At 36.7% G+C, this 15,277-nt stretch overlaps 1 protein-coding gene across 7 annotated transcripts in view; it reads left to right on the top strand.

Moving 5' to 3' along the window:
* Positions 1-15,277, top strand: part of Jakmip2 (janus kinase and microtubule interacting protein 2) — a 162,501-nt gene that overhangs the window by 123,249 nt on the left and 23,975 nt on the right. For all 7 annotated transcript variants that reach the window (XR_013438018.1, XR_013438021.1, XM_078047382.1 and 4 more), the window contains 7 exons: positions 341-439; positions 1,556-1,654; positions 3,447-3,500; positions 4,370-4,435; positions 9,246-9,314; positions 11,913-11,990; positions 13,900-14,103. Coding sequence is in view for 5 of the 7 variants with exons in the window: in XM_078047382.1 (XP_077903508.1) it covers positions 341-439; positions 1,556-1,654; positions 3,447-3,500; positions 4,370-4,435; positions 9,246-9,314; positions 11,913-11,990; positions 13,900-14,103 (669 nt within the window). In the remaining 2 variants the exon portion in view is untranslated. The remainder of the gene's footprint in view (positions 1-340; positions 440-1,555; positions 1,655-3,446; positions 3,501-4,369; positions 4,436-9,245; positions 9,315-11,912; positions 11,991-13,899; positions 14,104-15,277) is intronic.

Below are 15,277 nucleotides of genomic sequence, written 5' to 3'. Positions count from 1 at the left end.
AGAGGTGTCAATACCCCTTATAGAAATCCTTGACTTTGTTCTACTCCACCATGTCTGTCCCACAAGAGCATATGAGTAGCTCACATTTACTATTCACAGGAGCCTTGGACTTTATCCTCAGAAACAGATTTCTTCCATCATTTTTCTTTATGACTCAGACATCTTAGCTGGAGGATGACTAAAAGGAAAGCCAAAAACTATTTTATTCACATCTTCTTGGGAATTTTTTCATGGTCTAGATGATTGATTCACCGAGGAAGTTAACACTAGCCATGCTTGCTTTGCAAAATTGTAGTTGCTTTTTGCAATGCTCACCTAACTTCAGGATTTACTTTATTAGATAGAAAAACAAGAGGCAGAAAATCACCGGCTACAACAGGAGCTACAGGACGCCCGAGACCAGAATGAGCTGCTGGAGTTTCGAAACCTAGAACTAGAAGTAAGGAGATGATGATGATGGTGATGATGATGATAAAACCCACTGAGTACCTTAGATAGGGGCTGAAGGAAACATTTCAAATTCATACTCCCACATGGTCCTCAATCTTATTACCAAGGCAACTAAGTTCCCCAAGTCCCCCAAGCTGTGAGTGGTAAAACCTTGAGGCAAATCAGAACTGTGTGCTCACATTCTGTGCTTTTCAAACACCTATGCCTTTATACACAAGTCTGATGATTTTAAAATAATTTAAATAATAAATTTAAACCTCATTGTTACTTCATTGCTTTTAAAAAATGTCCATCTTTCATTGAATCTTGACTCCGAAATGTCACTTCAAGAATTATATTTCAAAATGTTAGAGAAAATACTTTAGTTAAATCTGAATTGCTAAATAAACATTAGTCTATAAAAACATTTATGCAAAAGTATACTAAGAAGCAAGGAAACATGTTTTAGGAAATACTTGATTAAGTGGGGGAAATTCAGATGTTTGACTTTCGGTTTTTTTTTTTAAATACAACATAAATCAAATCAGATTTTGATTGTATCATGCAAAATTTGGCTTATGGTCAAGTTGAATATGTTAATATGTAAAATTGCAAGGAAAATTACTGTATGATTTCTATATTATTTTACCAGTTATTTCTTCTTGAGGCTATTTCAAATTAGACCTGGATAAAAAGTTAGTTGATATCCTTCAGGAAAGAAGAGTGAGGCATCTTTTACACCTACAGATCTCATTCAAAATGATTGAGTGGATTGAAAAGGCTATTTGCTACCATAAACTTCCTTGCAAGCTACTCTTTGATATCTGAAAGTTCTAAATATTTATACAGTTGAAACAGGAACTTCATTTTCTGCATTTCTCTAATCAAAATATTTGCAAGAATGAATGTCACTATCTATCCATTTTTCTCCCATATCACTTAGTTGACTTGTTAGTTTTTTTCTATTAAATTTAAGCATGAACACCTTGAGTTTAATTTTTTGTGCGGGGAGGGCAATGGACATATTGATACACTGCTGAAATTGCATAAAGAGACAACTGGTTTAGTGTTTAATCAGTTGCTCCTTATTTTAAAAATTCTCACATATTCTTTGCTGTATTTCAAGGAGAGAGAGAGGCGATCCCCTCCATTTAATCTACAAATCCACCCATTCTCAGATGGTGTGAGCGCTCTACAGATCTACTGTATGAAAGAAGGTGTCAAGGTAGGCACACATGAAATTTTTTGTTTTTAGAAATTAGAAAAACTGAGAATTGGAAAAGGGGAAATTGTTCATGATTGTTTTGTTTTTCAATCACTGAATACAAATCATGTAGGAATTGCAAACAGTCACATCTGTTGGAAAAACCAATAAGAATATAAATGTGTCACACATACATGAACAGTAAGGACACAGGCAGTCATAATTATTTAGAACAGAGCAGTTCTGTTCTAATATCTTATTTATTAAGATAATTAGCCTTAATTAATGAGGGGAAATGTGAAAGTAAGTCAATACTTCACATAGCATATATCAAGACTGAAATGTAGCTCTGTGGTAGCGCTTGCTCAGCATGTATAAGGTTATGGGTTCCATTCCTGGTATTGCAAAATTAAAAATTTTAAAAATGAGAGAGAGAGAGAAAAAAAAGAGAGAGAGAAGCATATTGCAAGTCTGCAGATAAAAATGAATCTGATGAGTCCCTTTGTTGTGACTTTCTAGGTGCTATGGAATTCATTATTATGGGATTTTGGAATTAGAAGACATCTTTGAAATCATCTAGTTTGCTTGATATATTTAATTTAGAGAGGATTTCCACTTTGGAAGTGCTTCAGTTTTATAACATGTCACTTATTTAATAAAATAAAATCTACCCTTAGTGTTAATGGAATAAGGTGAAATTGAAGTATCTGCATTCCCCAGAAAATGTATTGTCCTTCCGTGTAATGAAATTGCACTGTGAGTTTCTCTTCCCAAGCTGCAGCTGTTATGCCTCCTGCTAGTCCTGGTCTCTCTTTTATCCTCTGCATGGCCGGTCTGCTCCTACTCTGAGCTGCCAAACATGCCTGCTTCAGTTGCCTTCTCTCTTCCTATCACACAGAGATAGATTTTGCCTTTCCTGATGGCAGGGCTCTGCTGTGCTGTTGTTTGAACATGAGTAGGAGGAGGGAGTGGTATAATGAGGTTAAAAAAAAAAAGTGGGATATAAATTAGTCAATAAAATTGTGCATCCTTGGCTTCCATCACTTCAACCACCTCATAGTGTTTAAACTTCTGGCCTTCTTCCTAGGTTACATGAAAATTTGTAAATCAAAGCAAATTTTAATTTAATTTTAATTAAATGAGAATGGGTTTTTTTTCCCTCAGATTTTTCCTTGGATAAATCATAATTTAATTCCAATGGATTAGAAATCCTGATTCTAAACAACTTAGTGGATGTAACTTATATCCAAGAGAAATGTTTCAGAGTTTAGCTGCTCCAAACAAATACAAAAACCAGAGTCTTCCATGAGCTGTTCCCCAAAGGATGAAATTAATCTAACCATATTAAAAAAAAGGAATTGCTTTGTAGTTTTCTACAGTGACAGTCAAAATTAACCAAACCAGGGTTCCTTTAATTAGAACAAATTGATTCTTTATATAACCTTTTTTGATGCCTGAAACCTATCATAATTGGAAAAAATTGGCAATTATAAGAATAAAAATTAATACCCCAAGTTCTTACTTCATGCTAGACTCTCACACAGCCTCATTCTGTACACCAGCCTATGAGGTAGATATTTATTATCTCTGTTCTGCATCTGAGACAGCTGAGAGTGAACTGTTAAGTAGACTTCCCAAGTTCACACGGCTGTTAAGAAGCAAGAGTGGAAACTCAAAACAAGGTATGCCTCATGGAAGACAGCCCACAGACATAATGGTCCTAAAATGACTTCACTGAATTGGTGACTGGCACTGGTAGATTGGGAAGTCACATTCATCTCTTTGACTTCAATGCATCTTCTTGATTTTGCAGGATGTGAACATCCCTGATCTCATAAAGCAGCTTGATATCTTGGGCGATAATGGGGTAAGTAATGAATTGATTAAGTATGATAAAGATATGAATGTGCCTAAACAAGAGATAAGAAATACTTACCAGTATATCATGTACGTGAAATAATAGCAAGTGAGACACCATTTTCACTTACAGATGTAGCTCCCTTGGGAGATTCTGCAATTTATTAAACAACTTTGCCAAAGGGGATGTTAGGATCTATAGGAGGTAGTAGCAGAAATGGGACCCGGTAGAGTGCTTTTCATGGGCAGGTTTCAGATCTGAATGCTGACCACATCTGCAGTCATTAAAGCTAATTACCATCTGACTGTTGCTCAGAGGCATCCAGTATAAAATTAATCAGTCAGGCATTTGCAAATGCTGCTAAATACTAGGGTTGCTGGCAGCTCCATAAAAACGAAGGAGAAAGCTATAATCCTTTTTCTTTCTAAAAACTCCTTCTAGACAGGGTCGAGGCATATTAATTCAGTGGGGGATCATTCATTGTGATACTAGCTGAATGATGTATGCAAGTTCAAGGAGTCACTGTTTATTCTGAAAAATTATCAAAGGAGAAAACAAAATCTATGGAATCACATCAAAACAGCTGTGAAGAGTGTTCTTTATTTTATTTAGTTTCTGTTTTTCTCATAAAATAGCTATTAATTAAGTGACACAAAATCAAATCAGAATTAGGGAAATGTAAAAAAAAAAGAAAAAGAAATCACACTTGATATGCCTCTTTTAGCTTTTGGATTAACTACTGGGAATTATTACTAAGCAATAGGAATTTGTTAAGCTTTTGTGCATTCATAAAGAGTAGCATCTATGGCATCAGTTAATTTCTGTAGTATAAATATAAATATATTCATCTTATTGCCTTTCTCTTTTATTTTTCACAGAATTTAAGAAATGAAGAACAAGTGGCCATCATTCAGGCCAGTACTGTGCTGTCCCTAGCAGAGAAGGTAGGTAATAAGTCCTATTAACATATCACATCATCTCCATGTCTGGTTTAACATCTAAAGAATAGGGTAGAATATGGAGGACATTCCCTTTGCACAGGACTTTGCATTAATGAATATGTAATAAATGTGACCCAACTCAGACTGAATGAGAATATAAAATGTGTGTGTGTGTGTATAAATGTTTTTTTTTTAAAGTATATACACTGATTTAGGATAATTTTAACCTTGAAGTCCCTAAAAAGTATATAATTCTTGGGGCTAACATGGTGGCTCAGTGGTAGAGCACTGGCCTAGCATGTGTAAGGCACTGGGTTCAATTCTCATTACCACATAAAAATAAATAAATAAAGGTATTGTGTCTATCTACAGCTAAAAAATTGATAATATTTTAAAAAACGTATATTGTTCTTAAAAAGGGGGAACTTCTGGGCTACATTGTTCAATCCATCCTAACTAAGCTGGGAAGCCAGTAAAGAAGGATTTTGTTGAGAGGAGGTAACCTGGAGCACCATTCTTGTCACATTCTTCCTTGGGTGTACACACACATATTGTTCTCCATTGATTCTGTAGCTTGGCGAGGGTTCACTGCAGTCCCATTCAGAAAGCCTCTGTAGGGACTGGCAGGAGAAAAGCAACACTGGTGTGCTCTTGCCCCCTTGTGTCCAACCATGGTAAGTGGCAAGGCAAGGAGAAGAGGAAAGAAAGAAATGGAGAAGCCAGATAACTGATTGTGTTCAGTGCACCTCAGTACAAGTGCATACTTGAGAGTCACTTGCACACCTTTGGGTAAAATTAGAGTTGTACTGTATACATTCACTGAGGTGCTTTTTAAGTTCTGAGATGCAGAAAAATCTGTTGGAGATTAAATGAAACCAAGCACATATAGTCAGCTTTCTCCAATCTGAAATGAGGGGATTCTACAGGTCAAAATATGTTACTCCAGGGGCTGGGACTATATAGCTGATTGGTAGAGCACTTACATAGCACAGGTAAGGCACTGGGTTCAATCCTCAGCACCACATAAAAAAGTAAACAAATAAAGTTATAAAATTTTTTTAAATATGTTACTCCAAATAGTGACACAAAAGGGAAAAGGTAGGTGGGAGAAGGGAAGAGCAAGAAAGAAGTTTTTTACAAAATAAAAAGGATACTTAAGAAATATTAAAATGCTCCTTTTTTAATCCTGATGTAGGGAAACCAAGTGTTGTGGGTTGTTTTTGTTTGTTTGTTTGTTTGTTTTAAAAAGACATTTATTTTGGCCAAGCAGATTGGCACATGCCTGTAATCCAACAGCTTGGGAGGCTGAGGAAGGAGGAGCACAATTGTGTTCAAAGCCAGCCTCAGCAACTTAGTGAGACTATGTCTCAAAATAAAATATTAAAAAAGGCTGGGAATGTGGCTCAGTGGCTGAGCAAAAACATAAATAAATAAATAAAGAAAGAAAGAAAGAAAGAAAGAAAGAAAGAAAGAAAGAAAGAAAGAAAGAAAGAAAGAAAGAAAGAAAGAAAGACATTTTACTGACTACTGGAGAAATTTTAATATGGACCAGGTATCAGATAATGAGAGAAATTAATGTTAATTATGCAAAATATGAAAATGGCTTTGTGATTTCTTTTATTTTCTTTTGTCTTTTTAAGGCTTTATCTGAAAGAAGTGCATGTTGGAGTGCTTACATGTGAAATGATGTGAAAGCTGTGCTTTGCTCTTTTAAAATCTGACAGTTTACTTACTAACCCAATGGCTTCCCTCTCCTTTCCCCAGCAGATTAGTAGCAGCACATTGTCCCTAACCCAAAATCCAGGTCCAGAATCCAAACTTTGACAAGGGGACCCCCTGGGATTTAACTTACTACTTACTTTTCCAGCACCTCTTCTTCACTTGCTCCCTTTCTTCCTCCATCTCTGTCTCTATTCCTAGTTCCTTTACCCCATTCTTCTTACCTAGAAGATGCTCCCATCTTCCTATTTTCTCTGTGTCTGGCTAAATTTTTATATGTATATGGGATGCTAGGAATTGAACCCAGGGTCTGGCACATGCTAGGCAGGCACTCTACCACTGAGATACGTCCCCAGCCCATTTTTTAGAATTTGAGATAGGTTCTCACTAAGATGTCCAGGGTGGCCTTGAACTTACCATCCTGCTGCTCCAGCCTGGGATTCCAGGCATGTGCCTTCCTGGCTAAATCCTAATCAGAAGGCTTCCCCAGGCAGGGCTTTGCTCTCAACCTGTTCTCAGTGTTTTCACACTGGCCTGTGCTTTGCTCCTGGGATTTTAACTACTGCATTGCACCTTCCCATTTACTTCTTCCTTTTGCTACCCTTCCCCATCTACCTGCCACTGGACTCTAAGCCCTGTGAGGTCCAAATGGTCTCCTTTATTCCCTCCTCTTTCCCCTCCAAGCTTTCCAACCAGAACAGCAGGTGAATAGGTGATCAGAAAGTGTTCATTGAAGAAGTAAACACATGAATTTGTGAATTGCTCACAGGATACAGTTCCTGTGACCCAAAGGGAGAAAACATAATCGTCCCGCCAGTTCTAAGTATTTATTTAGTAATGGTAGAGAGTCTCATGAAGTTGAGTTATGATGGACTGCAATTCTTTAGTGCAAGAAAAACTGCCTTGAAAACTACCAAGAAAATGGGGGTAATTCTATGAAAGGTATAGACTAGAGAGATGAAAAGAAAAATGACCTGTGTTCTTCATATTTATTTAGATTCAACAATCTAAATCCATAGATGCCCTGTGTGTGATGCAAAGTACATTCAATCACAATGAACACTTGCACTGTGTCTCTTTTGAGCATTAACTGTTGACTCTAAGCATTATTATCATCTCAATATTACAAAGAGAATCTGAAGCACAGAGAAGGTAGGTCTTCTTCTGTGTCACTGCACAAGGTCACACAGCTAGAAGTTGATTAGAGTCAGTGTCAAGACCCAAACTCCATAATCTTAATGTTGATCAAACTCCTCATCAGGCATCATATTAAAAGCAGGCAGTAGACCTTGTCTAGCAGATGGGAGCTGAGTTATTAGCACTATGGTGAATTGGTGCATGCCTCTACTTACCTCCTTTGCAAGTCAGGTGTCTGTGGGGTTCAGTTGAACAAACACAGAGTGATGGCTATGAGCTGAGCACTGGGTTAGAAACTGAGGAACCAGATGAATAAGACATAATCTGCCCTAAAGTGCTCATACTGGATGCAACTGCTTTTTGGAGCAGATCTTTGCATTTCACAGATTCAAAGTCACTTCCTACTTTGGGAGACTCACAGATAAGATTCTACTCCCAAGTATTTCTGAATGTCAGCCTTGAGTTTTCTGAAACCATGAATTTGAATAGCATTGTACTATATGGAAGTTCTATCTTTAAAATTAAAATATACTAATAGTGAGTTTACATGAGAGAACGCAGACCAGGTACTGCAGTAAACACTGTACATATGTTATCTCATTGTTTCTCACAACCAGTCTACAGATGTCTCTATTTTCACTTTATGCATGAGGAAACCAAGACTGAGGGTATTCAGTAACTTGTCCTGGATTGCACAGAATTGTAAGGGGCAGGACTCAATATAAGGATCTATGCTAAAGCTCATAATTAAAGATTCACAGTACTCTCAAAAACCTGATTTAAAAAACGAACTTGCTTCTCTATGACAAATGAGCCATAAGCAAAAAGAAATATTTTAGTAAAACTCAACAGTATAAAATAAACTGTGGCTTTGAAATTTTTTCAAGAAGAAGCCATATGTATGTACAAAGGACGTGGAGAGTATCTTTCCAGCCTATAGGGAAAGAAACACCACCAAAGGGTGGCTGAACATGATGTCTGCCTGTAACCACTAAGGCTCTACTATGCTGAAGTGCTCTGTGTACCATATAATGTACCTGGTGGAGAAGAACACGAGTAAATGCAGCACTTGATGAATAGTGCTTCATGTGGATTTTCTTTCTTTAACCTTCACATTACTATTAACCCACTATATGGATAAGAAACTTGAAACAGAGAGGTCAGGTTAGCTTTTAACACCACACAGACATGAAAAACTAGAAAGCTAGGGTAGTCTCCCTGCAGAGTCCACACACTTAACCATTAAGCCCAGTTGCCTTTCTAACACATCAGCTGTTGGTTAACTTGATAGAGACCCATTATAATAAACCATATACGTGGTACGCTCACACTGTATTAGTCATAGTTTAAAATCATTCAGGGTGTTTTTCAATGCTAACATCAATACCATATAACAGAAGTATATGTTCTGAACACTAGGAAGATAAGTCCTTTATATGTGATTTATTAGAAATGCCTCCACTTAAAAATAATTATTTATCACTTTGCTCTAATCAGTTTTTCCTACTAAAAAATCACTATTACTTATCATCCTTCCTCCAACCTGGATATAGTGTCCTTTCTGCTGGGGATTTCCTTTGCAAATATCCCCCAGGTATCTTTCACTCTTACTTTAGACCTCAGTGCAAATGCCACTTCCAGGAGAGCCTCCCAAGGTGTCCTCCAGTGGGAGCAACAGCCTGGTTGGTCTTGTGCACCATTGTAGTCCTAGCACTAAGCATAGTGCCTGATGAGAGACAGATGTCAGTGAAGGCATTTGATGAATTAAACAAGCAGGGAAGACTCTAGCCTTGTATCTGAACCAAGAGAAAAGAAAATGCATTAAGTTTTCACTAGAGTTCTCAGCCTGCTAAGATCTAAAGTGGGGAGACAGAGGAATGAGGAGCCCATTAACAGCCTGCAAGGTGCATGCCAGATCACTCAGTCATATCAGATGTTTTATCTTGTTAATCCCTAGTGGATCCAGCAGATTGAAGGAGCAGAGGCCGCCCTACACCAGAAAATGATGGAATTGGAAAGTGACATGGTGAGTGCAAAGACAAAGTACCATGAAAATTAGCAAACATTTATAAGGCAAATGGAAAATGAAAGTTGCCTCTTTGGTTTGATCCAGCACTGATGGAAGTTTGTAATTTCCCTGTTTGCATACAAACTGTGGAATAAAATTTGAGAAGTATTCAACAATTTTAAGTTATATTCTCCAAAAAGAGCAGTTCACGTATTTTGGTGATATTTACAAAACTAAAGCTGCAGAAAATTGAATAAGGTGTTTTCTTTTTTAGGCTAATTTCTTTGCTGCATAGAATTATCAAGTAAAAATTATAGAAATGGTGACTGAAAGTGTGATGACTTAAATTCCCAAGCCACTTCACATCTGTTTAAATGATTATTATTAAAAAAAATAGAAATCAACAAGTGTTGGAAAACAATATGGAGAAATCAGATTCCTTATACACTATTGGGAAAGGTGCAGCCCCTCTGGAAAACAGTATGGTGATTACCCCAAAAAATTCAAAACAGAATTATCATACACTCCAGCAATATCACTTCTGGACACACACACACACACACACACACACCCGAATTAAAAGTAGGGTCTGGGAGATTTGTGCACTCATAGTCATGGTGACATTATTAACAATAGTCAAAAGGTGGAAGTTATCAAAATGTCCATTGATGGGTGACTGGATAACAAAATATGGCATATTTCTAATATAAGTCAGCCTTAAAAGGGAAGAAAGTCTAACATAAGCTACAGTGTAGATGAACTTTGATGACACTGTGTTCAATTAAATCAACTAGTCACAAAAAGACAAGTACTGTATAATCCCACTCATGTGAGTAACCAGAGTAGTCAATCACATAGAAAGAATGAAATTCAAATTATTCTAGGTGCATGTACAAATATGTGACCATGAATCCTACTATTATGTCTAGTCATCATGCACCAATTACAAAATAAGTAAAAATAACAAAATCACTATTTGATTTGTAAAGAGAGAGAGAGAGAGAGAGAGAGAGAGAGAGAGAGAGAGAGAGAGAGAAATTGTTGTTACCAAAGATTGAGAGGAAGAAAAAATAGAAAGGTATTTAATGAGACTAGTTTCAGTTTTGCAAGATGAAAAATGTTTGCACATTAGTTGCATAACAATATGAATATGCTTCTCAACTCTGAACTGAACATTTAAAAATGGTTACAATGGTAAATTTTATGTGTAGTACAGTATGATTTTAAAAATTAAATTCCCAAGTGTCAGAATTGGCTATTATTAACCTGCAGCAATGTATAAAATTTTATGACAGAATTCATAAATATTCTCATTATCATTAAAAAACATATAGTGTATTCCTGTCAGAGAATTAAAACAACTTGTATTTTTACAGCATATAAATCATTTACTTAGGCTCTATGTAAAGTTACCAAAAGGAATAGATTCTATAGTCAAAACATACAATAAGAAATGTCTATGTTCAAAATTACCCTTGAAAGCTCTTGAAATGCACAGTTACTAATGAAGCAATCAGCCTGTATCAGCTGGCTGTAGGCAGTGGAACCCAGGGGTGATCAAGAAAGTCAACAGCGAAATTGCTTCATGTTGTCTCAAAGTCCTGCACCACTGAGGCTTCCCCAGGACAGGAAACGGTCCCTATCCCTTCAATTAAGCACCCAAATAAATAATTGACTTTCACTTGTGACTATGCTGTACACAAAGATACAGTTTTAAATCCTAATGGCACAATGTCCAGGAAATGAGAAGCCCACTGGAACTGGGAGCAAGGGAGGAAGCATCAGTGCTGTCTCCAGCTCACAGCAGGTCTGAGGCAAGGGCAGACACCTGCTCATCAAGGGGCAGCGTAGGCACAACTGCCCACCCCACCACAATGTTATTTGTGTCTGAGTTTGCTAATCGTACACAGACAAATTTCAGTAAGTTAAATTTGTTTATCATACAAATTTCACAATATTCTTAAGAACATATTCTATCACGATATAGAGTAGTCCCTTTGTGTTCATAGGACTTTGGTTCCAGGACTCCCTGCTGAATCTAAATTCACAGATGGACAAGTCGCTTATATAAAATGGCACGGTATTTGCATATAGCTGGCACACATCATCTTATATCCTTGACCTCATGTCTAGATTATCTGTTATAACCTAATACAATGTAAATGCTGCATATTAGTTTTTATACTGTATTTTTATAGCAAATAATAAGAGAAACAGTTTCTAGGTGTACAGATGTACAATTTTTTCGAGTAGTTTCACTCTGCATTTGGTTGAATCTGGATGCAGACCCGACCATATTTACACAAATGGACTTATTATTTAACATATAGCTTGTCAAAATCTGTGCTTAATCACATTGTCTCCAATAAAAATCTTGGAGCATTCCATGTGGATTTTTCATTATGTCTTTTATACCTCAGTCTATTGATTTTCATATTCCCTGTGTGAGACTGTGAACATTAGACTCTTTCCCTAACAAAAGTCACTGATTCTACAAATACCAGTGATTTGTTGTTTCATTGGAATTCGTGAAAACATTAATCAGTGTGATTTATATACCACTTTCTATTTAACTAAGCTGATTCTTTTTCTTTATCAATGTGGCCCTTATTATAGGAACAATTCTGCAAAATAAAAGGCTATCTGGAAGAAGAACTAGACTACAGAAAACAAGCTCTCGACCAAGCATATATGGTAAGTACAGCAAGCAATGGAGCCATCCAGAGAATTTACAATTGTACGCTATGGAATCAGGGATCCTATTTAATTGGTCATGCTGTGTATTTGAGCAGACCACAATGTACAGGCCATATACTTACTGGTTTCTGGTTCTAATTTTAGAACATCCTCACTCTTTTCTTTTATAGTGTTCTTAAAATGTTAGATAAGTATATTTCATTTTTTAAAAATTAAATTTAAGTTGTTAAATAATATTGAGACACATTGGATGGCAGTTTAGATGAAAAAGAAATTTTATTTAAGCAACCTAGACATTTGGGAGTCTAATCTAGTGGTAGAATAATAATGTTTTTAATGTTTGTTATGCATTTTTTAATTAATTTATTTCTTATAATTACCTTGTAAGACATGGATATCACTATTACTATGTTACATATAAGGAAAGTCTTGAGAGTAAAACAAAACTTTCCTAGGCCAGTCAGTGGGTATTGTATAGGTCTGGCTTTAGATGCTGTGGTCTTAGCTACCCTAATCCAGGCACAGCAATAAGGGTATGTCGGGAAGTGGACTCTGCCTTTTCCTCCCCCACAGATAATGCTGATAGAGACTCATGTTTGATTTCTTCTCCATCAATTCATATTGCAGGATTGCTAATATTGGACTCCAACTTATATTTCCTTTCTCCTCGTGCCCTGCCCCCATTAATTCATAGTAATAAATCAAAAGAAAAAGAACAAACCAGAGGAATATTTCAAAAGCTGCTAACAGAGGTTTTTATAATGCTTTCCTGGAAGCAGACTGAGTCACTTTGGGGGAAGAGTGATACACTTAGCCCCTTATTATAACAAAAATGAATTAGTCTTTCCTCTACAAAATGAATAAGAGACTCTGGCATTGTTTGAAAGGAAAAGAAGAGAATGACAATTGGTTACTACTTAGAGAACAAAGAAGCAAGTGATTTTTTTTCCCTCTCCCTTCCTACCCTTTCACCCTTGTCTCTTTTTACCTATACATACTAAAATTGAGCTGGGTATGTATGTGATTCCCAAAAATATTGAGTCCTCATTTAGAAAACCATATTTAACTTTTCAAAGACAGATATGCTTAGTCAAGGCTAAGAGCTAGGAAAATATCCCCATCAAGACATGCTCAGTTACTCCTGTCAAAAATCACAGGAGATACAATTATAGATTTTTGGCAACTGTATCTGAAGAGTATAAAAATACAAGTACAAACCCTGAGCTGTAAGAGACAGTAGAATCTTTTTATCTCTCAAAACAAGGATTCACAGAGAAATGTTAGCACTAGAGCTACCATAAATCTCAGTGTATTACAAACAGACCAATTCCAAGAATCTAAGCCATATTTGAATTATATTCCCCAATTTTTATTTCAAGGAAAAAAAAACATGGAGACCATCGAGCCATCTTCAAGTACAGAGAATTGTTGTGTGAAAGAAAGGCAGCATTTTGTGGATGAAACATATCTTCAATTTCAAGTATTTTGTTCCAACTTAGATCACTTAATTCTAAAAGAATGGCCACCATGATAGATGCCTTTAAATTTCTAAAAGGCTTTTAAATGAGAGAATAAACCTATTCTCAGCTATACTTGAGAATAGAGGGAGGTATGGCTATTTTAACAAAGGGCTTTCTAAAGATGAAAAGTATATGAAATGGTCAGGATCCTAAGACTGAGAATGAATGAATCTCTGCCACTAGAGCAGTTCACAGGTGGTCTTCCCTCATAAGAGGAATATCCAGAAGGGTAGTTGGGCTGGAGAAACTTTGAAATGTCTTCTATCACCAGGATCCAGGGAGACTCAGGCACCCCTCCATGTGCATATCCACCCACACCTGTACATTCCCACACTACACATAAATGCTCCATTCCAAAGTTAGACCTTTCTAATTCTATTTGCCAGAGAATCCAGGAACTAGAAGCTACTTTGTACAATGCTCTGCAGCAAGAAACTGTTATCAAGTTTGGTGAATTATTAAGTGAAAAACAACAAGAGGAGCTGAGGACGGCAGTAGAAAAGTTACGGCGGCAAATGCTGAGGAAGAGCAGAGAGTATGACTGTCAGATTCTCCAGGAGAGAATGGAACTCTTACAACAAGCCCACCAGGTGAGGACCGAGTCCCTACATCCGTGTAGGCCAGTACTAAGCAAGTGGGACTTAGTATGAATTTTGCACATGGTGTTGAGTATAAATGGAGAAGCTCAGGAGGTTTTTAGACACTAAAATAAATATTATTTTCTACCATCACTCAATACAGGATGGCAGTTTGTAATAATTCTGCCTTCAGAAAATTGGCATTTCAGAAGCACTGCATACTGCTATCATTTTTAGAATTACTTTGTCAAGAAATATCCTTTGAATCTCTTTGAGCAGAACACTGTCTCTCCAGGGCAGAAATACTACTTCTCTTCTATTACTTATCCTAGTCCAGAACTGAGCCTCAGTAAATAATCTTAATAGTGTGAAAAAGAACAGGGTTTCTCTTTATTCCCAGAACAAACAGCAGCAACAACAAAACCTGAAGCTACTCTTTTAACTGCCATTTACTGTATGTCAGGAACTAAACTAAAGGATTTACTTAAACCATTTTATTTAATCTTCACAATAGCCCACAAGGTAAGTATTTTTATTATCCCAATTTGGAGGCAACAATCACACAGATAGCAATTTGCCCAAGATCAAACAGAGAGTAAGTAACAGAGCTAGGATTACAACCCAGGTCTGCCTGATCCCAAGACCAGTGTGTGTAACCATTGTTCAGTACTGTACTATGTAGTTTAAATCATCTGTGGCTCATATTCATCTAAACCAGCAAGACTTAAAATAGGACCTGGTGTGGTGGTACACACCTGTAATCCCAACAGTGTGGGACGCAGAGGCTGGAGGATCACAAGTTCAAGGCCAGCCTTGGAAATTTAGCAAGATCCTACCTCAAACTAAAAAAAAAAAAAAAAAAAAAAAATTCAAAAAGGACTGAGGATGTAACTTAGTGGTAAAGTGCCTCTGGGTTCAATTCCCAAACCAATCAATCAATCAATCAATACTCAAAATAGGCATCCTGGACTAATTTCCAACTAAAATTCTTAACTCTAATTCTTCATTCATGTTTTATCTTGACATATGAGGGATAAGGCCCTGGCCAAAAAAGCAGATTCAATAAAAATTCCAGAATTGAAAATGCCAGGCTGTAGTATTCAGTATTGTAACAAGAAACTGGTCTAAAAGCCAGATAGTATATATAGGAACTGAAATCATGTGGCTATCAGTGATGGAGGTAAGT

The sequence above is a fragment of the Ictidomys tridecemlineatus genome, chromosome 1 (assembly GCF_052094955.1).
Source record: "Ictidomys tridecemlineatus isolate mIctTri1 chromosome 1, mIctTri1.hap1, whole genome shotgun sequence".
In the NCBI taxonomy this organism is placed as follows: domain Eukaryota; kingdom Metazoa; phylum Chordata; class Mammalia; order Rodentia; family Sciuridae; genus Ictidomys; species Ictidomys tridecemlineatus.
Note: the sequence above shows the minus strand (reverse complement) of the source record. Positions and strands in the feature narration are given on the sequence as shown.